This window comes from Epinephelus moara, chromosome 19 (genome assembly GCF_006386435.1).
Source record: "Epinephelus moara isolate mb chromosome 19, YSFRI_EMoa_1.0, whole genome shotgun sequence".
Classification (NCBI taxonomy): Eukaryota; Metazoa; Chordata; class Actinopteri; order Perciformes; family Serranidae; genus Epinephelus; species Epinephelus moara.
The window spans coordinates 27,043,610-27,070,170 of NC_065524.1; the positions used below are offsets into that span (position 1 = coordinate 27,043,610).

Here is a 26,561-nt window from a genome sequence, read left to right on the forward strand (position 1 = left end):
CGAGGCAGGCTGAAGCAAAGGGATAACAAGTTAATTGTATTGATTCATTTTATATTTAACTTCATAATTACAGAGGAGAGGCAATCTGTTCTGAGTAGAGTCATGAGGTACAAGTTGAACATGACTGCACGCAGACATAAGAAGTCTTATGTCTCTTGTTGCCATGCAGTGTATACAGAGTGAACTATCTCTATTGTTTTGATTGTTCCTTGAATCATTTTCACTGTATGTTTTTGCACTTGTTAAATTGTATGTGTCGATTTCTTGTAAAGATGTTTTGATTTCCCAAGCAGAATTTTCTGGACTGATTTTAGGAAAAGCTAGATTGAGATTCACGCGACACAACTGGTGACAGCAAGAGAAACCAAGTGAAACTGTAAAATGTAGCTGTTTCTGTTTTCTCAGTTGTGAATCTTTGCTGATTTTGTTCATCTTCCATGATACTAACTGAGCTGATGGGCTCTGGGAACTTGTGATAGAATATATATATATATATATATATATATATATTTTTTTTTTACTATTTTCTGACATTTTTACAGCTTAAAGCAGTAACCGAGAAAAATCGGCTGTTAATTTCAGCCCTAATATAATTATTTAGCAAATAATAATGAAAAATACATTGCACCAAATGAGTCTATGTCAAAACGGAAAAGTTCAAGCTGCCATTGTCTAATAAAATCTTTGCAGGTGATAGATATCATGTCTATAGCTAAAGACACAGTATTATTACTGCAAAACATTTCATTTACAAACATCTCTTTAAGAGTAGACATTGATTTAATTGTGTATGTGTGTGTGTGTGGGCCTGTATCGGGATGCCTTAAGACTGAATAATGCTTAGATGGGTGTGGTACAGATAAAGTTAAGCCTTTGACACTATACATAACGATTACCTTTCTTATTTTACTATAGAGTGAGAAGTAAGTTTGAAATAGGTTTAAAGGTTTAAAGTACGAATGTAAATTAAGTGGGCGAAACCACTTACACTCAAATATATAAAGAAATAAATGGCACATTTCTGAAATAAGGTTTCTTATTTACCAAAAAAAAACAACTAAATATTACAACTCACACATTCACTTAAGTTTGTATTCATCCAAACTTCTAATTTACAGATCAAAGTTTCTCTTTCTTGAGCACTTCAGAATATGCTCTTAGTAAATCTAACACATTTCATGAAACACACAGCATATGAAATGGTGATAAAACTGTGGAAAAGCCGCTTAGTTAGATATTTAAGAAACTTACATTATAAACGACAGTGTACTTGCCTTACTGGTGGATTCTCCTCAGTTGTTCAGCACTGAATGAAGAAAACAACACAAATGGGTGTTTGTCCTCGCCTATTAGCTGCTCCTTAGCCATGGGTCACATGAAGTTGGTATTTTCCTCATCACATGTCTGGTCTCCTCGGCCATCCTCCATTCGCAGTGTCTGAGACTCCACTAACTTCATCAGGGCTCATCATGGGAACAAACTGTATCTGAGGCTCAGACCAATAAGATTGGGAACCGCTGCTGTGCAGAAGTGACGATAGTCAAAGACTATTCTTGTGTTTATTCAGTTTATGGGTCAAATTAGACACTCAGTGCTAATATTGTAGTGTCAGGGAGTGATGCAAGAATCATACTTAACTAAGAATTAGACAAAAGCCTACACACATAATGTCCTGTTGGTATTTTCCAACCCTCCAATCAGGAAACAAGTTTCAGCTGTGTGCTCCTAACATCAGCTGTCCCCTGTTTGTTAGCTAAATGGCTAAGTTAGCTTTGCAAAGGGAGTAAATATATGATAACTCAATCACAAAGAGAATATTAAAATCATAAGGGGGTAAGAAACAAAACAAAACAATTCTACAAACTGGAAGAATACAATAAAATTTAAAAAAATGGGAGTCCTAATACATGTAACCCTGAAAGAGCAGGTAGACCACTGAAAATATTGCCATCTAAAAAACAGTAATATAGATTTAAATATTTTACAAAATAAAATAAAAAATAAGATCTATTCTTTGTCATATCATGCAATATTTTCCTGAAGATTTTTTGAAGGCAGGGAATTAATTATTCAACTGCATTATGACCCAGCTTCCTGCTAAGATAGTATTGTATTTATCAACTCATCCTGGTTAAATACAGGTAAATATAAATCAAAAGATAAAAGAAAATAACACAATCATGACTTGCAGAATAAAAAAGACGGATAGTTTCTGTCAAAAAGTTTTTTGTTGGTTTATTGACTTAAAATATGAGTATGATTGGCATACTTGAAATGTAACAAAATGTTTGTGTTCACCCTTTTGGTAGTTTACATTCCCAATATTTAAGTACAAAAAAATTCATATCTTGATGAAGAATGTGTCATGACACTGGAGCACATTGTGTTGAAAGCAGACAAAATACCCACTGGTGACAGGCTTCGGATATTTTTAAACATCTCTTTTGCATACAGTACATAAATCATACCATTGCATCCAACATAATCCAATCCACTTTTTCTTCAGTATAACAGGTGTCATGAGACAGGTAGTCCTTTGCCTGAAATACCTTTTAACAATAACCAAGATTTGGGTGCAGCAACAATGTAAAAACCATTGAGTTAAGATAAGAATAACATAATGTGCAAAACAAATAAAGATAGATTCTTGCTTTAGGTGGCCTCCTTATGCTGACTTTGTTGGTGTGTTGTGTTTGGCCACATCTGTGTAGAAAAACCTGATGACCAAGACAGAAAATCTATTTACAAATCAATTACTGTATGTCTTAATAATAAAGAAAAGCTTCACCCACAAATCATATGAAAAAAAAAGATGAGGCAAAAAAGTTAAATAAAAATATTGTAACTTGAATGATTGACTGAATTGATTTAAGCCAATTCACAAAACCAAACAGGCTTAAAGTATGAATAATTGTTGCTCAAATATGATAAAATAATTGCCTTTTTGTCTTCATGTTGTCAGAATTGGATGCTGCACCGTAGAAGTTGGACAAACAGAAATACAGCCTGGACAACAAGTCTTTCTCAAGCCACTAGAGGCTGCCATTGCTCTACTATATCAAAGATTGGTGGCCTTTTACAAAGAGTTCCTTAGATGACTCATTTTGTAGAAATCTAAAAGACAGTGTAAAATCAAAACACACATCTTTATAAATGGACATCGTTGTGTGTGCGCAATCAATCATTGTGTATCAAGTCAGAAATATCCAAATGTACACAAACAGAGTATCATCAATGTATAATCATTACTCTTGACAGAGAACTGCAAGTACATAAAACACAACCAATGTACTTATTGTCTCCACCATAAAAACCACAACAATCACATTGAACACAACAGCAGTTCACCGACTGTGGTGCCACACAAAATATTCACAACTCAGTTCATCAGAAGAATCATTTTCAGACTGGCTCAAAATCTCAGGAATATCTAGAAAACCAAAAAAATGAATATCACAAAAATAACAGGTCTCTGTTGACTGAAAGTAAGAACACAATTCAAGAACTTTTTATATTCCATCAGACACAGAAAAGCTATATCCATGTAGAAAGGCAATGTACAGGAGTTCTGATAAAAACGCATGCCAGCCAAGAGGATGGCAGGTCAAATCAGTACAATGTAGAAGCCTGTGAACACAAAATAAGTTTTTGTCTTGGCTTTCAGTCACGTATTACAGATACATAGTTTTGTTTGAAATGCAAAACCACTCTGCACGTTACACATCTAGCTACCCACAGAGAGAAATGATAACAAATGTGAATCCCCAACCCCGTGACAGATATCCTTTCCCCTTGTGTCAATTGCACTTCAAAAATTCTCCTGCAATGCATTTTAAAGCCCTTTTCTATTGTTTTCCACTCAGTCCATTTTCTCTCAGCTGCACAGGCGTGAAAAGGTAAAGAGTTCTTCAAGGACAGAGGAAAACTTTTCATCTCTGAACCTTACCTTACACAAACCTTTACACACAGCTTTGCTAAATGGATGCAACACAAACACATACCTCAAGACCACCACAGGATTGCTGTGCTTGACGTACCAGCAGGGAAACACATTTAGGAAGCAAAGAAACTCCACACAAACAACTACATGGATGCTTCTTCCTTTTCCTTGTCCTATGTTAAATCTTTCGATCTCTGGTTATCAACCAGCCGAACTTCCTGTCCTTTACGTGGACTCCCTGGGAATCCTCCTGTGGAAGACCACCGACTGCCTCTGCTGGAACTGCTGCTTCCTCCTTTTTTTCTGGTCCCAGCGGCACAGCAGTATCATCTTAAAAGTTGTACGGAAAGTCTTGTTGCACAGGGCGTAGCACATAGGGTTGACTGTGCTGTTGACGTAGCACAGCCAGTACCCTACTGCCCACAGGGTCTCCGGGATGCAAACTTTACAGAAGGCATTGATCAGCACCATGATGTTGTAAGGTGTCCATGTGATGATGAAAGCAAAGAGAATGGCACTGAGAGTTTGAGCTGCCTTCTTCTCCTTCACTAAGGACATGCGCTTCCTCTTGGTGATCTGAGTCCGGGCTCGGGATGCAAAACGCTTCGCCAGAGCTGCCTCTTTGAAGGACATTGGGACAGAGGGGGATTTTGTGGTGGTGCTGGTGGTAGTGCTGTTGGTGGCAGTGGTAGTAGTTGTTGGTGGATCATCCGAGGCTTGGTTAGAGGAAGCCTCGATGGCAGGCATTGACTGAATCTTCCGTGAGCAGAAGCGTTGGTGGTAGCTATTTTCTGAACTGTTGGCTCCATCAGGAGTAGTGGTGGCAGTGGTGTTGGTGGTGACTGTTGAGAGGCTGTCTCGGTTGTACTCCGCTCCCCTCAGGGGATCCTCCTCTGAGGCTGCATCCAGATCCTCACATGAGGTGAGCTGGGAGTTGACAGCAGCCTTTATACCAGGCAGGCTGAGAACGATGGAGAAAATAGCATGACTCTGGGTAATCATCTCTTTGCCCCCGCAGTCCTCATCATCTGAGGACCCAGAGTGGTCCAACGAGACTGCAGCATCGTTGTTGTTCCAACTGTCGCTGCTGCTCTGATCTGGATCGCCATCCCCCTGCCGGGTACTACCAGGTCTCCAAGAGCGAACCCCAGGCCAGCAGTGGAAGCGACCAACTAGCTCCCGACATGTGCTCTTTCTCCGGGACAATCGGGTCAGCTCGTAGCTGCTGCAACTTCTCGAACTTCCCGTCTGGTGGACAAAACGGGCTCTCTCGCTGGCACCATTCCCACCTCTTCCTCCTATCCCACCACGACTCCCTGAACCCTGCAACCCAGCTAACTCCTTCGAACGGTTCTGGGTCTCCAGGTAAATGCGCCAGTAGAGAACACTCATTATCGTCACAGGCAAGTAGAAAGCCGCCATGGCTGTGCAGAAGGTTATAGTGGGCTCTGTGAGGAACTGAATGTAGCACTGATCTGCAGGTACGGTCCTTTTACCTTCAAAGTACTGCCATAGTAGGATGGCTGGGGCCCAAAGCACAAAAGAAACAAACCAGGCTAGGCCGATCATGATCCCAGCTCGCTTTGTTGTCCGTTTGGCCCTGTATGTCAAAGGCCTAGTGATTGAAAAGTAGCGATCAAAGCTGATGACCAGTAGGTTCATAACTGATGCATTGCTGGCCACATAGTCCACAGCCAGCCACATGTCACAAGCCCAGTTCCCCATGGCCCAGTAGCCCATCACAAGATAAGCTGTGTAGAGGTTCATGGAGATGACGCCTATGATGAGGTCAGCCACAGCCAAGCTCAGCAAGAAGTAGTTATTTACTGTCTTCAGCTGGCGGTTAACCTTAAAGGATACCACCACCAGGATGTTGCCGATGATGGTGATCAGTGACAGCATACCTGTCAGCAATACAATGAGGACAACCTGCCACAAACGATGGCCACCCAAGGGATCAAGGACTGTTACGTTCCTATTTTGGGATTCCGATGTGAGGTTTAAGAGTTTGCTGGTGGCAGAGGAATTATCCTCCAGGGAATTCACATGAAAACCCATCCAGGGGGCTCCTCCACTTCCTCCTTGGTGGAGAGCATTGGATTGTGGATAGACTCCGGCTGCTGGTAGTGAGGTGTTTGCAGTCAGGAAGTGACCAGGGTCTGTGCTGTTGGAGCTCATTGTTATGTCCTGGCATATTCTAAAGACAGAGACAGAAAAGGGGAAGAAGGAACGGACAGAGAGAGGGAGGGAAGAGGGATTTGGCACAAAAGGAGAAGTAGAAAGGGGGGGGGAGGATAGAGTGACAGACAGGATGAAATGGAGAAAGGACACATGAGCAGCTGACATTACTATTCATATCCAGTAGGTGAGGCTAGAAACTTACTCTACCGAGCTAGATGTCTGAAAAGACATAGATGTTTGGGTCTTATCTGTCCACCCTGTTGAACAATCACTCATAACGTCATTTGTAGATGATCTGAATGCACACTGTAAATGCATTGCAAGCCATATATCAAATTACAACTTGACATCTGAATCATCCGGGCCAGACAGCCAGCACCTCCAGTGAGAGAGAGAATGACTGCAATCAACACCTGTTCCTTGACACCCAGCAAATTGCAAAGACATTTCACTTACACTCAGGCAATACAGCTGTATAAGGTAATTTTCCCACATGGTTGCATAGTCTGTGAAGATGACTGTTGGGATTGCACCTTGCATAACATTAGGCCTTAGACAGGGGTGGTTTTGCCCTGTCAGATCAGGTGTGGAGGTTGCACGCTGGTGATCTTTATTCAAAATTTAGCTCTGGTGTCTGGTGTCAGCTTTGGTGTCAACCTGTCTGCCAGTCTGTCAGTCAAACACATACAGAGTGAAACAATTTTCTACTGATCTGTTTTATGGTTAGACTGCTCAAACTCTGTTGATTGATTTTTTTCCCTAAAATATAAGAATGGCAGGCCACAGCCACAAACAGCAGGTACCTGCTCGAAAACAAATCAAAGACTGAAAGTTACCAATGATGGTACTGGCTACAGCTGGGCTCTAATATTACCTATGTAGGGATCATCCTAAGTATCTTGCAGACAGCATGAGGAATGGAGGACAAAGAGGAGATAAATGAATTGAGGAAGCGCTTTAAGACCTTGGGAGGTATTCTGACATTTCTTCCTGCCTGAGTACAAAGGTATTTGGTGTCAGTTTGATAATGCAAATTCCCTGCTCTGAGGAATTTGTCACCACACTTGATCTAATGTTCCAGGAGCCCTCTAAGAAAAACAAGGTTAAAGATGGATTTTGGGCAGAGAAAGCTAGGCAAGAAAAAAAATCTATTGGTGAAACAGAGAGAAATTAGCATAGCGAGAGCTCATAGCAGCATGATCCTGGAGAGTCTGAAGTGCTGTTTGTTGTTTGATTGGGAATCACTTCACAATGGAAACAATACATGGAAGATCCTGCTGTTTTTTGTCAAAGCAGTTCTTCATAATTGGATGATAAGATGAGGATCTGCCATTTTGTAAAGCAGCATGTCCTATCCAGTTCAAATTTTGCTGTGCAATCAGTTATAATTACAGGGGGTGTTTTGCATTCAGATGTGTTCATGTACATGTGCATTTGTGTTGAAAACAAAGGAGAGATGCTTGACAACAAATACAGTTAAATGAGGAATATGGAAAGTCTTCTGACAAAAACAAATGTGTGCTACATGTAATTGTTTTGTAAATGTCGCTACGAGACAATTGAAAACTGAGCTTGGTTCAAAACTGAAATCTCATTATACATTTTCTGTGGTATATTATGAATATCATCTAAATTATGTGGACGTGGGCAGAGCATGTGGTTGTCAGTTCACTGCACAACCTGCATATTTCATGGTTGAGTGGACAGACAGACTCAATCATGTCAACTGATAGCATAATGAATTCATTTTGCAGCATGTAGCTATACACAGCCTATAGATTTAGGTTGCTTTGCACGGTGGTGTTTTAAGAATCATTTACCAATCTAACGCTCTGGTAATCTTAGAATATGGCTGGCTAGCTTTAGGTAACACTGTGCCATGACAAAAAAGTTCCACCCTTATTGGTTTTATGTCTCATCATATTTGGAAGGAAAAAGTCCACTGATTTAAACTACAGGCGAAGACAGGCAATGCTGCCTTATATCAATCAGCTACAATCCTGTTCTTTTTTCCACCCCTGATTTCTGGTACTGGCTCATAGAAATGTTATTCTCATGATTTGCCCCACTCTTGCTCTCTGTTTATCATCACATTCCCTGCAGTCCCTTTGCCTCCGACTCCACCAGGAGACTACTGCTGCGGGAGTGTGAGCTATGCACCTGGGACAGAGTCCGCCTGCACACACACAGTGACAGGGCTAATTGTAGCATCACATTTTGATGTTGTTGTGAGTCTCTGGGACCGTTTAACAGCTTGGTGCTGGATGTTAGCCACTGCTGCTGTGTTAGCTCAAGCTACCCAATCACACATTGAACTGACCATTTGCCCCTGCCCAAATTGGAAACTACGAAGACTCTTCATCACTGAGATACCATGTGATACAAACATTGATATATATATGTGATATACTATTGGCTCACAAGCCTCTTTAGAAGGGGTAACCACACATCAGACATCCTACACAGAAGTAGACAAAACAGTCACTTTTGACCCATTAAGATTTTTGAAATATTTAATTCACAATGATATACAATGATACAAATTACACTGGCATACCGCAAATAAACAAATGTCTGTTTAAAGGGACATGCCCCAATTTCTCAGGATCTGTTTAGGGTGAACATCATGATGAACATTCTAAAAATATGCATCTCTGTTAGGTAACTGCTTAGTAACACTTTAGAATATGTCAAAAAAAAAAAAATGCATGCTGTTTTTTGTGAGTTTTGTTGCATGCTTTCCTGCTCATTTCGGAGTCATTCAAGATTAACTGTGAATGACCGTACAAAGCAGAGCTCACTATCCTGTGCTTTCTTTTTCTGTAAAAACCACTAACGTGGTGTTCTTTTGCCGATGTTTATGATAATGGCTCATTTTAAAACTTGACACTAACTTGTGCCAACCTGTTATGGGAACAAACAACGACCTGTTACGATGGGGGTCAAGTAAGAACCCTCCCCACAACCCATAATATACCGACATGTACATGTGCTAACGTGAGCGGTCAGTAGCTCAGTGGTTAGAGCAGGCATCCTATGTAGGCACTGTCCTTGCTGCAGCAGCCGTGGCTATGATTCCAGCCCTTCCTTTGCTGCATGTCATCCCCCTCCTTCCCCCCTTCACACTCAAATCTGTCCTGTCTAATAAAAGGTGAAAGCCAAAAATATAATCTTGAAAAAAATACATGTGCTGACAACAGATATTACACATGCATAAAACCACAATAGCACACACACTATTTCTAACCACAGGCAAAGGCATTTGGAGCTGAGTGCTGCACCTGTGCCTTGACAGAATCTCAGACCTCCCACTGAGCTGCTAAAGAACCCAAGTAGCCAACAGCGACTCACAGCCGTTAGTGACATTGAGCACCCGCTGCTTCCACTATTACCAAGAGGCTCCCTGCTATCCCCCTCTGTGGACATATATCATTGCTCGAAGAATTACTCTCATATTTCTCACATATACTACATGTATGGTCACATACATGCATTGTGTGCATCATATGTGCAAACCGAAAAACAGTGCATGCATGCACACACATACTTGAAAATGTTAAACCCATAATTGTATCACAGTATAAACAAAACTTGATGTTGATGAATACAAATGAAGCAAATCAAAAGTGATTATAAAACAACAATCCCTGAGAGAACAAACACAAATAACTGCAACACGTAATGATAGACAAGCAAACTTAAAAGCCTCTTAAGAAAACAAAGTCTACTTTTAAGTTTGCATAAAGGAAATTCTACTGAGAACGTGAGACAGTAGTGTGTTGCTAATGAGTGTTAAACATCTTTTAATTGGCTTATGAGGCAAAAATATGCTTGTGTGAAGATACTGTAAGGGCTTTAACAGTGGGGAAATCAGCCTTTAATCTGCTACCTTGACTTAGCAAACACAAGCAGGAAACATTTAATTAGAAAAACAAATAATGACTAAAGAAAAGGAATATTAGACAAACAACAGTGCAGAGAAGTGCTTAGTGTCGTGTCTGGGGAATAGGGTTAGAGGAGTCTTAGAGAACAGTGGAGGACAAACTGGATCCTTTGGGAAAAGGCTAAATGTCAGACGCCTTGTATCTGCTTATGCCTCTTTAAGAGTCAAAGCGTATTTCAGTTGAGGCACAGGTCGGTCCAGAAGTCCCTCAGATGCAAGAATTTACGGTGTTAGGCACACTGACAACACAATAGCATAATAATGTCAATTAAACTGATTGGAGAAAACGATGCTCGTCTAGTTTGTATGCTGTCAAATATAGTATATAGTATATGTGTCTGTACGGTATATGTATACTGTTTATTCAGGCGCCTTTTTCATTGACTTATACCACAGCAAAAACAGTTCAGCCTTGCTGGTGCCTCAGATTGCAGTGGTTAGCTATCATAAATTTACATCTGTAGTCCCCTGAGAGCACAAACTGGCTGCACAACAGAGGGAGAGTAGTTTTGTTTGTTTATTTCCCCCTAAAATTGAACTGATCAAACCTTTAAAGATAAAAACTGTATGCAGCAGATGACAACATGTGTGGGCTAGCAAGTCTTCAAACCTGCTGCTATTACAGTGAGGCCATTATAGTGTCTGTCTCTCTCCGAGCCCATGTCAAAGTCTATATCTTAAGTCTGACTCGCAGGCACGTAGGTGTGATGGTTTCAGGTGCACAGAGAGATCGATACTCATTTACTGTGTTGCAACACAAAGTGTTCCCTGACATTTTCAGGCATTTGTCCCAGCAGGGTTGGACAGCGCAATCCAGGTTGGGTCCAAGGATCCATCTAAATGATTGGGTGACTAAAATACAGCCATTTTAGGTTTCTATTTTCAGCACCTAATCTCGCAGAGCAGCGATACAGGCAGATGATGTCCAGCAAGGATGAGTCATGTTGACAAGTGCTTTTTAATAAAGGTTAAAGCTGCTATAATTTGAAGCAACCCCTTGAGTGCCACAACATAACCTGTTAAAGAGATGCTGTTTTCCATATTTTATTTCTCCCAGTCTTTATATAGGTGTACGGCCCAGGGAGGCTGAATCCTGTTCCTGTGTTTTAAAAGAAAATAAAGAATACTGTCATCGTTTTTTCATGCTGCATGTAAAACTTTACAAGTGGACAGTGCCGGCACCAGGCAATTAAAAGCAACAGGGCACAAGGTTTTCACAGGTGGGCAGTCCTTTATACAAGGGCAGAGATTGGATAGTTTATATGGGTGTTGGGGGGTGGGAAGATACACTGATGGTGGCAGTAGATTTGGATAGCATACATTTTCTTTATTGACTTTATAATATCACAATTTCTTGTAGTAATTACACCTTAGGCGGTCAAGGAAAGTTCATATTACATTTTTTTTTTAATATTTCAGTGAGGAATGCTTTAAACTTAATTTCCATTTGCAGTATTATATTTGGTGGTATGGCTCTGTTCTGTGGCCTCTCTGCCTTTCCTCAGGCATATGCAGAAAGCCTCTTCCACACGCCTACATGGACAGCATACGGTGGAGAGAGCAAACCTCTCTGCCCTTCCATGTGCAAAAATGAGGAAAGCCTAATGCGGAGAGAGCAAACCTCCCTGCCCTTCCATGCGCCTACATGAAAAGCCTCAGGCATGGAAAGCAGCAGCAAAGACCCCCTGGGAACAGAACAGAGCAGCATCAATGACAAACAGAGATGACATTGAGAAGTCAGACACAGCATGAAAAGGAGGAGCTGGGGTGGAAGCAGGTTGCAAAGCAGCCTGCAGAGGAAGCAGCAACAGTATGCAGGTCAGAGCAGTTTAAATAGGGCGCCCTGAATGAGATTCGCCAACTGGTTTCATAGAAAGGAATCATGTGATCAGTCAGCTGACTCTCTTCCATCAGTCAGCTGCTCCATCAGTTGATTGGGCTGTTTGAGATCAGCCAATGTAGCTGGGATGTGAGCTGATCTTGACATCGTGTCCTGCCTGAACTAATGCTATGCTCAATTTTTGGGGGCTTTTTGCCTTTATTTGGTAGGACAGCTATAGCGTGAAAGTGGGAGAGAGAAGACGGGGAATGACATGCAGCAAAGGGCCATTGGTTGGAATTGAACCCAGCTGCAGGAGCAAGGACACAGCCTTTGTACATGGGGCGCCTGCTCTACCAGGTGTGCTAGTGGGCACCCCAAGATTTCATATTACTTTTAAACAAACAATAACTACGACAGAACGGGCATTTACAATTTACACGTGGACACTGCTCCTCCGGTGCACATGGATCCTTTAAATAAACCCTCCAGTAGAAAAAGTTTGCCTGAGTTTCTCTCTTCCCACCCTCTGACCCTCGGCTCAAGCTGGTTCTCTGCAGCTCTGACAGGAGTTGCACACACAACCACAAGCTGTATGCAATAATGTTCACACAATGAGAGTGTAATCGCACTTTATAGCAGCTTTAATGTTGTAATATCTGGACCTCAAAGTTCATCTCCTATTCACTACAATCACTTCTTTTCAGGCTGAAAAGGAGCAATGTTCCCTTTCAACAAAGAACCACTGCAATTAACCAGTCAGGCAGTGCTGTCAAAATTGATTTCTCAAAGGGCCATTAGGGAGGTAACCTTACTTGATTCCAGTCTGACCACATTTTAATCATATGTATTTTTAACATATGAATTCCTTTGCAAATTCATTAAATTGGTAATCAATACACATTTATCTTATTTAATGTTTATTATGATATAATGAAATTTCAGGGAGCACAAAGCTCATTTGGACAGCCATTGCCCCCCATTTTCCCTCTGTGCCACCAACAGTGCTACTGGCTCATGTAGCGCCTTACGTAATGTGCACTTCTGTGCTACAGCCAAGTGCAGAGAGACATCTGGAGGCAGGCAGGGGTTTTTATCAGTTTACTACAATAAGGCATTATTGTAAAAACAACTCAAGCGTCAACAGCTTGAACACATAAAAGGCTACTGCCAAACAAGGCGGAACCAGACTCAACCATGAACTGAAGGTTACTATACAGGCTGAGAAAAACAAATCAACAACTGCAGAGTTAGATTGGACTGACAGAACTAGAGTTGTCAGGCATTTGGCAATTCCAAGTGGGCAACTACAGACTGAATGCATGCATATTTAGACCCAGCAGATGCAAGCAACAGCTTTGAATGCCATGATTGGCTGGGCACTGCTGCATTGTCATATAGAATGCAGATTGCTGCCTTGTGGCAAGAAAACCGACGGGAAATGTAAGGGAAAGTCAGGACTTCATACAGTGATCACTGACCGTGTATTAAAAGCAACAATGCCTTTGTTCTCTCCAAGGAAATAGTCCACTAGATCATCTCAGTAAAGCCTCTGCTATCCCTCAAAGCTCGATGATGTGGTGTTGCACGATAAGGGATAGCACTCAAAGATATAGCGGGTCACACTGAGTGATAAAAGGTGGTGAGGGGCTTGTTTCAGGATGAAATGTGATCTGGCAAGTGGCACCACAACACAGACTACTCTGTGGAGTTATTGATTTCTGTCATTCGAGCAAAGCAGCCGTGCTGGTAAGACAACTCTGACCCAGAAGTTTTATCTTACATTTACCAATACTACACCAACTCATGATGTAAGATACAACTGCAGTGGCATTTGCTGAAAGCAGGCTTGAGGGAGGGTACAGTCATGCAATGCAATGTGGATTAAAAGGTCTAGATGATCTGTTTGATACTGACCGTCCTTGAATCATTTGACCCAAAATACAGACCCTTTATTCAGACATGCACACAGCTACTACCTGAGCAGGAGGTTTATTAGAGGAGGCGGGCAACACTATAAATGTCTATCAATATTTGAAGCAATCATCCCCTGAACTTGCGAAAAGCATTTGATATAAAGCACGTGTCAAATAAACAAGGCTCTGACCTTTGGTAGCCCAAAGAGCAACCACATGTTTTCAAGATTTGTTTACTTCTGTGTCGATGTGCTGCTATTCAGCAGGGCTAAGAGTGAGTACTACAGGAAGCTTATTAAAGTTCCTGCCCGTTGTGCAAACGTTGTGTTTGAAAGCTTTCATACATCATATATCCTCCAGCTGCTCACAGAAGCCAGAAAGATAGTAGAAGAGCAACTGCAGTTTGTTGCTCTCTCCCCCACCACCTCTGACATGTTGGTTCAGTTAAACATCAGAGCCACTCTGACAATGCATTTTGTAGACTCATAAATGTCTTCAATCATTTTTTTCCCAGGACCATAAAGGGGAAGTGTTTGCACTGACCCCGTTGTATATACAACCCCATCACCAGGATAAATGTTGGCATTGTGTGTTTCTGCAAACCACAGATATGTGACATTTGTACTTTATTATGTAGCAGAAATGTTAAAACTCTTTATTTCTTCACATTTCAAAATGCTGTGGTTAATGTGTGGTTATGTTTAGGCACAAAAATCACTCCGTTATTGTTGAATAAAGATCATGTTTTAGTTTAAAGAGGCCTGGCTGATAACTAAAGGGCACAGAGCGTTTGCTGTCAGGGCCCCAAGGCTCTGGAATAGTCTGCCTGATGAAATCAGGTCGGCCAAGTCAGTGATCTCTATTAAGTCCCGTCTTAAAACATACTTTTAACGGAGAGCCTTTCCTGATTTTACTTGAGTTTTAAGTTAATTTAGACTGTCTTTTATTTCCTCAGTTTTCATATGCTAACATGTTTTTATCTGTTCTTTTAAAAGTTGTTGTTTTCATGTCTTGTCTGTTTTATTTATTGACATGTAAAGCACTTTGTAACTCTGTCTTGAAAAGCTCTTTATAAATAAAGATTATTATTATTATTATATTAAAACACCCACTTTGGTCACACAATCATGGCTGGAAATGCAGCTAATGTCTTGCTAAAAAACACCTGTTTTGGGGGCACAGTGGTTGCTGGAAATACCGCTGCTGTCTCAATCAAGCCATTTTGTTGTTTATGAGGAAAAAACAGGGAGTGCTGCACTGGTTTAAGACTCAGTGTAATTAGTTGTAAAAAATAGTTGTAAAAAATGTCACATGATCTCTTAAATTGCACACCTGTTTCCAATGCATTTTACACCCTAAAGAAGACTGTCTAGTCAAAACGCGCTTGTTATCCATGTATTAATAAAGGATTTTTAACTACAGTCAGAGTGGCTCGGATGTATTTTTGGACTGCCTGCCTATACTATGAACTTTTACACTGAGTGAGCTGGCCAGTCGTTGTTTTTTATCTTTAGGTGACCATGTTGTTGTTTGTTGGTCTCGAATAGTGGTCAGCAGCTTGGCAGCTGTCTTACCTAGGTGTTACACCATCTACAATGGATGATTTTAACAGCAGTCATTTTGACTTGTCATAGCAGGAAAAGCAAGGGTGACATTTACATTTTCTGATCCAAAATGTTGGTGATTAAGAGGAAGTTACATCTGAACAGATTTTTTGGGGGTAAAAAGCTCATATGTATGATAAAACATTCATTCTGTTGCTGTGTATCTTTCCACTGTGCAAGAATGCCCTTTTTTTGACATATTTCTGAACAGTCGACTTGTCATTGTAGGAAAAGCAAAGGTGAAACCGCTAACATTAACAAAGTGTGCCAGTAAGCTTAACAGTGAACCACCATGCAGAATACCAGGGCCTCTCCTAAACGGACTGTAACTATCATTAATGTTATTGAATACGACTGTGCTTTTCCTACTATGACATGTCAAAATATCTGCTGTGAGAATGGTCTATCCCGGCTCCTGATGACAAGTCAGCTCATATACATGTAATCAGAGGTCCTTTTACAAACACTGATATTTTACATAAAAATCATATAAATGTAACAAATCTGTGGTTTGCAGGAAAGTAAAAGGCCAACATTTCCATCTGGTGACTGGGCTCAGTATAATCCAGAGTATTCTGATTAACACAAAGCTCTACACCAGTATAGTGTTTGGTGAAAAGTGTGAAGCCTAATTTCAAAACCTGACTCTAATACAGGCAGCGATAACAGACACTGATAAACCCGCATAGTTAATAAAGCTAATTAAAATGATAATGCATGATCTATTTTTCCCTTTTTATATAATTGTACCAAGATAAAAAAAAATGATAAAAGATATGGATATAATAGAGACATAAGATATTCATATGATATTAACTGTCATGATCCACTGAATATGACTTTTCATTAGACAAAGGTTGTGTAAAGAGGTAGTATATAATGAAGCAGTGTTGGCCTTGTCATTCATAAAAGAAAAAGGGATCTTGTGGTTGCACAGGATGAGCTAAATCCATCACAAGCTGGTGATGATGGGTCTGCTGCCAGAAGATGGTGGCAAGGATTGTGAAACAGCACAAGGCCATCTGTCAGGTACTCACTGCTGACAAGAACAAGCATTTAGTGCCTACTTGGCAGGAGATGGACTTGCTGGAGTCCGTGAGGGGGGCTCCACTCTTAAAGTTCACAGATCTTAAGTGAGTGTGTTATTATGTGAAGGCTTTACAGCACCTCCTCCGAACAAAGGTTGTGAAACCTGCGGAGGATGACGAAGCCCGCAAAGGATGTCCACCATCGTGGTCTGTCTCAGTGAGAAATATGACAAAGCAAAGATGACTTACTGGACAAGTCATCGCTGGTGCTTCAACACGCAGTGGTAAAAAAAAGATGATAGCAGGGAGGGGGAGGTGTCTGATGGAGGACGGCGACCACGATACATAAACTTCAAAAGCAGTTAGAAGAGAAGCTGTGAAGGAGGAGGAAGAGCCAGCTGCTACAGCTCCACCTGCCAAGAGGTACACATAGCTAAAAGCTCCTCAGCTTTATTTACATCTTAGAGTAATTAACTGCATAAAAATACACCACATAGCTGTGTATTGTAAAATATGAAACAGAAAACAAACTGCTGCTTTGTGTGCTGCCACAACACTGTGCAATTAAATTATCCTGTATATTCTAAAGTGTTAGATTTATCACACACAAGGTGACAGCACATTATATTACATCTCACCATGTAACTGAGTTCTATTTTATTATCTGTCGATCCCTTTACACGACACTACAAAGTAAGTGCCATGAGAATAAATTGTGTGAATTGAGAATCATATGGAAGTGCAGAAATATACATCACGAAAATCTCACTGTGACCCTTGAGGAGCTCCATAATCACACCACTTCCATCCATACTTCCATTTTCATCCACTTATTCACAGCCGGGTCACGGGGGCAGCAGGCCAAGCAAAGCACCCTATATATCCCTCTCCCCGGCAACACTAGGAAACTAAGGCCGAGCCCATGACACTTGATAAAACACTCCCCATGTAGGATACACAGGTGTTTCCTCGTTCTAAACTCCTCCAGAAGCCTCCTCTCTCTTCTCTCCTCATTTCCTCAAAATGCATTGAAGGGATTGAAAGATGCTTCATGACGAGTAAGGGGGAGAGAGGTGGCAAGGAGGTAAAAGTTAATGGGAAGAAAAGGATCCAAAGAGTTGCAGGTGACAGGCTGCACACCTTATGCCATGATGGGAGAGGAATTATTATTTACAGACTTCTTAAATGAAACATTGAAAGTTTGTTTGGCTGCACCTGAATTCTTTGCCAAAGTAACTATGCTTGTTGCCAAATTAAGCAAGGCTAAAATCTTAAGGATTACAACTTTATTGATTTGATTTTCTCAATTTGTTTTTTAAATGATCACAGTCCCTTTCCTCTCTTTTTGGGGGGGTTGTGCTATTTTGTTAATCCAAATTTCTGCCAGTACTTAAGTACAGGGTTTTATGCAACTATACACTTCAAGGTCACCCAAATATTGAATATCCAGAGACTCCTTTTTACTTTATAACCGGAAAGAAAGTGTCCTTTTATTTACAAATTGTAATCACTTAAGCAGTGGTTCCCAAGTGGTCCAGCCATGGGGTCCGGATTTCCCCATAGTCATTAGTTCAAGGTCCACACAGTCTAATACAGTCAGCATCATACTTTCGTTTGGCCATGTTGTTGAGCTAGATTGCTGTCTCTGTCATGTAGCTGTCTGATAGTCACTCACTCTACAGCAGGGAACGGCACTTTAAAATAAAAGCTCCGTGCTGGAAATTCAATGTATTTAAAAAATAAAGTAAAGTGTGTTTTTTGAGTCCATCCATTCAGAATGGTGGTTCCTCCTGCTAGGAGGAACCACTGCTCTAAAGGACCATTTAAATCAAGTGTCACAGTCACATTAATCAAAAAAGGACCATTTAAATCAAGTGTCACAGTCACATTAATCAAAACTCTGTTTGTTTTTCTATTCATTCATTTTTTGTGGTAAAGAATGTTGAAGAAACAAAAAACTTAAACCAACTTCTTCTGAGTTAAACAGTAAAGCCTCTGAAGCATCACCTCGTCACCTTGATTACATGCATCATATGTCCAATAATACTGGCAAAATTAGGGAGCAAAAATGTTTGTCTTGACACATTTGCTTTGTTCCCAAAACTAATATGGCATTTAGACTGGGGAACATCTCCATCTGCTAACATCGTGCTTAAATTTCAGACATGATGATCCCCGCAGCTGTCTCCAAAACACACCCGTTCAAATTTGGGTTTTGATTTAAGCACCACAGTCCATGTGGTCTTAATACTAAGTATTTGTTTTATTCACCAAGAAAGAGCAAGACACTGTGAAATTACTGTGTGCGTTTTCCCAGGAGCCTAGTGTCAGATAAGGACACATTCAGCTCCACATATGTCTTTGTAAATATGGGAGGCATCTGATAGGCTCGTCTCTTAACACTGCACGTCCAACTGACAAGACATGTCCCTCTCAAAAGCAGCCAGCCACTCATCCATTATCACAAACAGTGCGTGGGAGACTCTCTGCTCCCAAGTAGCAAACATTTGGTGGATGTGCTGAGGAGATAAGGTAAATTAAAAAGCCAGAGAAATTATGGTGAGTTTATTGCACTGGGTGACAAGAACTTCTCCATGGTGGAAAATAGTCTGTTTTGGCCAGTGCGCCTGAGGTCACATGAGGCTGTTTTTCTTGCATAATGTGGACTTAAATTACTGATAAAAGTGTGTTTACATAATATCGAGATCACCATATAATAATAATTGAACTTATTCAGTATTTATTTAACACATAATAATATAATTTCCAATGTTTTTGCTAATATATTGATCATGAAGTTATTTTTTTTGTGATAAACCTCACAAATATTTCAAACCCCTTTTGAAACATTCCTCCACACTTGTAGATTACACTGAAAAAAGCCACAGTGACTGCTGGAAGCAGACTGATAAAGACTAAGAGGACAAATCCTGCAGCCAAGAAACATAAAGTGACCATATCCATCTCTCAGCTGGCCATTGTTACATTATGTTGCTCCTCATTTACATAAAACTAAACACAAATTCCTCTTGTCAGTGAGTGACATCGCACCAGCACATCATGCTGGTCTCTCACTTGTTGTCTCTCAGCACTCGGTAATGAATGACAACTAATCACTTTGTTTGTTATTGCTGCTGATGGGAGCTCACGGTTAAACTCATTTAAGATTTCTATTGCTTCAGCAATTCAGAGACAATCACAGTTTTCTAATGCGAGTTGCTTTTAAATGAGATAAAGTTTGCTGAGGTCAAAATAGGTTCTTAAATCAGACTGATATGCAGTAGGGTTGGGCAGTTGTCTGTATTGTCATATGGTCAAGTTGTATTTAGCAGTTGTCATGTACTTTCAGTTCAGTGCTGGACTTAGCACATCTGGTCCGGTTGTTTTGGTACGCAACTGAGTGTGACTGCTGTGTTCACACCTGTCCAAATGAACCACACTTAGGGGGGAAACAGACTTGAGTTCAATAGAACCAAACCAAACAGGGCAGGTGTTAAAGCAACCTAAGGTTCACTTTCCATTCAGCTTGCCATCAGAGGGAGCTGTCCGTTTGGGAAGTACTGAGCATACAACCGGATAAAAAGAGTTTGTAAACAGATGTTTTGACATAATTTTGCTGTTGTGAAGCGGCAAGAGTTTTCTAAGGTTTTGGACTCTTCGTTCATTGGAGACATGAGAAACAAAAATTTCGTCACAGATTCAGCCTAACACATTATGAGTATCTGGTCATTTAGAGGGTGAAGTGGTAGTAAGGTAGTCTTAATTTAGATATTTAAGTGCAGACCAAAGTGGTGGACTAGCAAACCAACACTGCCATCCCCAAAGCCACGCTGCTAGCACACAGTAGCTGCTAAACAAACTATAACAAAAAAGACATATCAGAGGGCAGGTGTGTGAGTAGAGCAAATCCTTGTAGAACACTGCTGGCAACTTATTTAGTTGTTATATATGTTCACACTTTAGTTTCAAAGCCAGCCCAGAGAGAAGATAATTGTTTACATAAGTGTTGTGTAAGACAAAAGTGTTATTGTATTTTCACACTTGTAGGCATTGATATGTGTGTTCACATGTATCTACTGCAAAGGAGAGAAGGAATCCTCCAGCAAACAGCCATTCATGTTGTCATCCACTAACTATGATTGTTTATGTATGTTCATCAGCAAAAAAAATCAATACTTTAGTTGTCTAGTGTAAATCTCCTATTGCACAGTGTAAATGTGAGAAGTGTAAACTCCTCAGCCCGGAGAGCAAGAAAAACAGGACCTGTGTCTGTACAATGGAAGAAGTCCTGTCAGTCCTTTAATACCAGGAAGCAGCTCGGCATAATTATTCTGCCCTAACCTTGTTTATTCTCCTTTATGACCGTGGGCAGCCAGGAGATCTGCTTTTATTGAGGTGTCTTTTTTGCTGCAATCCAGATTACTGCAGCTGAGTGTCTGAGTCCTGCTTACACTGGCATCAACAGCCATAAACAGACGGCAGTTTGACGGGAGCTTAGTTTGATAAAATAACAATGCGAGGAAGTGAAATAATAATCAATGTGAGAGGTTAGGCAGGGTGCCAAGGATGGCTGTGCATGGGATCTGGCCAAAATATACTTGGAAAGATCTCTGTTGTACCAAGGGCAGGTAGAGGGACAGTGTAACTATTTACAAGGTACAAACTGTGAGTAAGCTGTTTAGGATGTTTCTTTTTTTTTTGTCAGAGGAAGTACATTCCGTTCCTCTAGATATGAACATGCTGTAGTATATTCTGCAACACTGTCTCTAGTGTTCATATGCAACTAATTTGTAATCATGATTTAAATTCAGATGGACATTTAATTCCAATACAGGGAGCAGTTAAACAACTATACAGTGCAGCAAAGGCACAGAGAAGAGGTTGAGGAGGATGGATGATCGTACAAAATGTTTGACCAGCATCAGGGTTTATGTTCTGCGTCATGATTTAGGTTTGTTATTTCAATATTTAACAAACTATGATCTCTCTGAAACCTTCACCAAGTGCTTTTTAGTTGCCCAAAGATAACCATAAACACCTGCATCCTCATTTAGCTGACTGGTTACCAAGCTTGTTGAAACAATTCATTAAAAATCCTGAAAATGTTCTGAATAAAAATATATTTAAAATAGACTCTCCTCCCAAGAAAACTACATTGTCACTTGTTTCAGCAAAAGCCCCAGACACAACATGTCTACGAAACAAAGCCCTCTAGTGGCCCGAGGATTTATGACTCCTATCCATGTGGAGAAAAGGAGAAAGGTGCGGTTAGAAGAGTCAACAAAACTTCAGACTTTGATATAGGAGACCAGTGTTTGTTTCTCTTTCTTTTCTGGAAGTCAATAATGGTTTCTTTTGACCACGTCCACAATTGTTCCCTGACCTTAACAAGTATTGATTTTAACTCAAACTATGGTATTTGCCAATCCCTGACCAAGTCCTTTTGTGCCTAAACCTTACTAAACCTCAACAATAGCTGCGCCAGAACTGTAATAGGGCTTATTTTTCTGACAATAATTTGTAGCAGTCTTAAGGCTTATTTATGCTCAACGTTAGATATGTATACGGACATGGACGGAGCATTCTCTCTGTACTCTGTGTCCATGTCATCCATATTCATGCACTTGTGCTGAAATCTTACGGATACCCGTGAAATGGAGCAGTGCCCCAAGAAATCATGGGGGTGGTGTAGCGTTATTCAAGCGAGAAACGACCGTAGGACACACAAAGATATTTTCAAAATGGCAGAGTGGAACAAATAAGTAATATAGTGAAAAGAATTCTCCGTTTACATGTCTCAATGTATTTAATGGCCTCAGACAACCACTGTCTACAACACTGCCTCCCTTAAAAGATGCATTATCACAACCTCTTTCAACAACGCCATGCTTGTTATTGTCAGAAACGTTTGACGCTGCCCTCTAGTGGATGTATCTATGCCAAAATAAAAGACGCATGGAAGTATGTGGGCGCTGACAGCTATATTTTCGTACGTAAAAAGAGTATAAATGAGCCCTTAGATGACACAAACATCCGGCCAGTAGGGGCATCAGATCAAAAATGCTTGTGTGCTTGAGGGTGGTTACGAACTATGCATTAAAATTGGAGGAGGTGGGTTTTTTTCTTACCCAAACCATATCTGCGTGGCCTTAAATTTCCACCCAAATGTATTAAGCTAATACCATTCAGTTGTCAACATACTCCTGTTGTTATGGGCTTCGGCTGTTGCCTCATAGTAGCTACGTGTGAGGAGAAAAATCTACATGTGGAAAGAGTAGTAGGATGTTGTTATGCTCCTGACCAGTGCTAGAGGCTCATGGGATTTCACACACATCCTCACCTCTGTGGTGGGTCTCCTTGCTTTTTGACAGCCTCAGTAACAAGCTGCTGGAATCTTTCGACACGGCACTCTTAGACACTTAGACATGCCTGTGTAGTATGTGTGTATGTGAGAGCAGGAGACGGGAAGAAAAATAGAGCGGCAAAATAGAGACGGTGGAAGAATGGCTCAGGAATATGTCAAACCAAAAGGCTGCAGCCACTTGAGGGTGACTGCACGGAGAACGTTGAAAGTTCACCTTTCTTTCGTTCTCATAGTAAATCTAAACCTGGATGAGGTCCAATGCATACCTCGTGTGTGTGTTTTAAAACAAGAGCTAAGTTACTGTCATTGAAATGAGGCTGAGTTTTGTGGTGGGTGTCACAGTGAAACATGGGAGGAAAAAAAAACGCTTGTGCATTAAATTCGCCACAGTGACAGCTCGTTCCTAACAATTCCCGCAATCCAAACTATGAAATACCACGCTTTGAGAAACAATGTCGTTTCGTGCGAGGCTAATTCCAGGCCCTGACCCTTTGCCTCGCTCCTCATGCCTGCACTTCAATACAACCCTACACAGATGCTATACACATGTAAGTGATAGGCTATTGCGATCAATCCTTAAAAGGAAGTGCAACCATCTGTCTATTGAACAGGCACTCGAACGAGACGGAGAGGGAGAAAAAACACACACTCTCTCCTGTGTAAACATGCTTCAGCGGGAGGAGAGGGGTCTTTAAATGCTGGAGGCAGAGATGCGGGGTTGTGCAGGGGTACAGGAGAGCAGGGTGAGAGGATATTGTCGGGAAAGCTAAGAATGTGCAAGTAGTCACACCTCCTGCTCGGGGAGTGTAAGTCATCCAGCAGTTGGATATTATGTGTTTATGTGTGAGAGGAGAAACAAAACAGACTTCTCATCTCAGGACAGAGGGCTGTCAGGTGATGGAGACCATATCTGCTGCTGTACTGTGTGCTTCTACACCAAACAACACACATGCATGCGCGCTCTTCTTTGCAGAAACGCTTACATAAGGCTGATATACACAAACACACCCATACAAACCTTCACTCTATCACACACTCTGTTCCCGCTTTCATTAACACACTTAAAAGCATGCAAACACACACATCACCAGTTGCCAAAGCTCAAACACTTGAGAGGGCAGTGAGTCAACAAGGTCCAAGTACTGAATCGCCACAAAGAGAGATGGCGCTGACAGAACTGGTTATAATACAGTCCAAACACTTCTCCTGGCGGATGTCGACAGGCTTACATAGACAGTTAACGAAGCGCTAACTGTATTACAAACATGAACGCTTGCAGGACATGGAAAAACACACGCGAGATACACACAGTCTCACGTCTCTGGCTGCCCCTCTGTCTCATTCACTCAAGCACTGACGGCCCAGCCGCCCCACCCCTTCCCGCTCTCTGTGGCTGCCCCCCCCCACACCACCACACACACACACACACACACAAAGACAGACTTGGCAAGGGGTGTATCCTATTTCATCCAATAATATCAACCCAGGTGACGTGACTATACCTGGCACTGGGGCCTTAAATAGCTTTTAAATTTGATTCCCTAAATTCTCCGGGGAAGTCATAGTGGTCTCATCTGTCTTTCTCGGTATCAAAAACCCATTCTCTGTTAACCAGCTCCAGATGAATCCAACCCAGACATGTAGATCTGGAAAGACAGGCCTGATAAGAAAAAAAAAATACATCACCTGCTCGAACAGAAATGCACTCGAGCGTCAGTGGGAGGGCTTGTGCATATGGTTGTTTTACACATGCATGCACACATGGAGCTTAAACTGGGCAGAACATGCAGGCAAACATGACTTCATCCCCACTCACTCAGATCAGATAAACCACAGTGTTTTTTTTCTTCTAATGTACAATCTCCATTACGCTGATGTCATAGAATGCAGTCCCAACAGTGTGTAGTATCATAATATGGTATATTTCACTGGAGAAAGTCGTTGTGTACTTGCAGCGTGGAATTGAGTTTACCTGAATTGATTGCATCTCCCTTTCCTTTTATCAATATTTAATGCCCTTGGCAACACAGCATCAAAGTATTTGGCCTGCTGGATTATTTTATTTGTGTTTACCTCTGTTGTATTATTAATTGCTCCTCCTCTGACCTTTCAGTATAACTGTGTCGTATTTAATTAACTGAGTTCAAAACTAAATTGGATTGGGTAGTGATTATATTGAATGATAACAGACTTCATACAGAAGTTGTGGCTGACTCAGAGTTTTATTTTGTTTCTTTTAAGTTGGTTACTCCACAAAAGTGATGACGATTGTAGGGTAGATGAAAGAAGAAAGAGACAATAGTTTTGAGACACGGTTGCAGTTATATATGTATCCATGAGTTCGAAATGTTTCGAATTGAGCAAGAATCTGCCTTTATCCCGAAGATTTAAGACACCAATTCATGAGCCTATAGTGAAAGGGAAAGGAAGGGTCTGGAGGACAATAACAGGAAGAAGTTCTTGGTAAGTTTTGACAGCAGTCAAGAGTCTGAGCTGTCACACAAGTACTGTAGACATGTTGGCTGCTTGGGCTGGATAAACACAGATTGCGCAAACAGTCCTGCAGGGTAAAAATTCACTTCACGTTCAGTCTGAACGCACCATAAGGCAGCAAACAAAAGTCAGGATTGTGTGGGTGTAGGGAAAGTTCAGTCTTACAAAAGATAAGTTACCTTATGTCATCTATATATCAGGGGCTGTATATATAAATCTGAATTAATGTGATGAGAATGTGCAGCAAAAAGGCTTATTTGAAACAGATGAAACAAAGGTCTTGGTCAAATATACAGTGATATGATGCACATACTGACAACAGAGCCACCTTAATTCTGAAACATGCTCAATGGGTGCCAGTGGTCGAGTGCCACCACAAAGTTTATAGCCTACAATTATATTTTATATTGGGTGCTTGCTGGCTAATGAACCTTGAATGCTAATGGCGACAGGCGAGTGATGGATCGGCCACACTCACAATTGGCTTTTGCCGCCGAGGCTTGTTGTTATTGGTCTGTCAGGAAACATCCAACACAAGAGGCAGACATGAAAAAAGTCCATTCATAGCCGAGGGCTTTACAGTGGCGGGATTACAATGGAGCTGATCTGAGGAGAAGCCAGAGATGAAAACTGACATATTGTAAAATAAATCTGAATGGTGAAGTGTAATCCCTTTGACAACATCGCCTTGTCTTTCGCCATCCTTAGAACAAACTACAAAGCACATGAGACAGATCCTGAAATTAGCATAACCGCTGAGCTAATACACAAATGGACTAATATCTTGCATAATAAAACTGCCAGTATTTATGGGGGGCCCTGCATCTAGTGAATGATGATCTGTGGCATGTAATAGTTCCCATCCGGCACACTGACAGGAACATTATGAGGATGGAGAGTGATGAGATCTTCCTAAGCTTCTGATACTGTATGGAGCCATGCTGAGTGGAAAAAGACTCTCTTTGACTCCTAGTGCACTTACAACATGGCTGTAATGAGTGGGAGCACTCTCTGCAAGAGACAACGCAGACCAGAGCAGGCTCATAGAATATTATGTGGGTGGTTCAGCCATAAAAATCATTCTCAAGCTATAAAGGAATCATACAACCAAATTACATTTTGCCTGTAACGACTCTATGAATATTCACCTGCCCTTCATTTTCTTCCTAAAGTGTCATCATTTTAAGTCTTTTACCTTTTAAAACCGTCTCCTCTAAGGGCTTAGGGAGCACAATACCACTTAAATTATAAAGGGAAATACAAGCAGACAGCA

General features: G+C 41.1%; 1 protein-coding gene across 2 annotated transcripts in view; it reads right to left on the reverse strand.

Moving 5' to 3' along the window:
• Positions 1 to 2,238: 2,238 nt before the first annotated feature.
• Positions 2,239 to 26,561, reverse strand: part of chrm3a (cholinergic receptor, muscarinic 3a) — a 110,807-nt gene continuing 86,484 nt past the window's right edge. For both annotated transcript variants that reach the window (XM_050071997.1, XM_050071998.1), the window contains exon 3: positions 2,239 to 6,137. In XM_050071997.1, the coding sequence (XP_049927954.1) occupies positions 4,166 to 6,118 (1,953 nt within the window). In that variant the 5' untranslated portion in view covers positions 6,119 to 6,137 and the 3' untranslated portion in view covers positions 2,239 to 4,165. The remainder of the gene's footprint in view (positions 6,138 to 26,561) is intronic.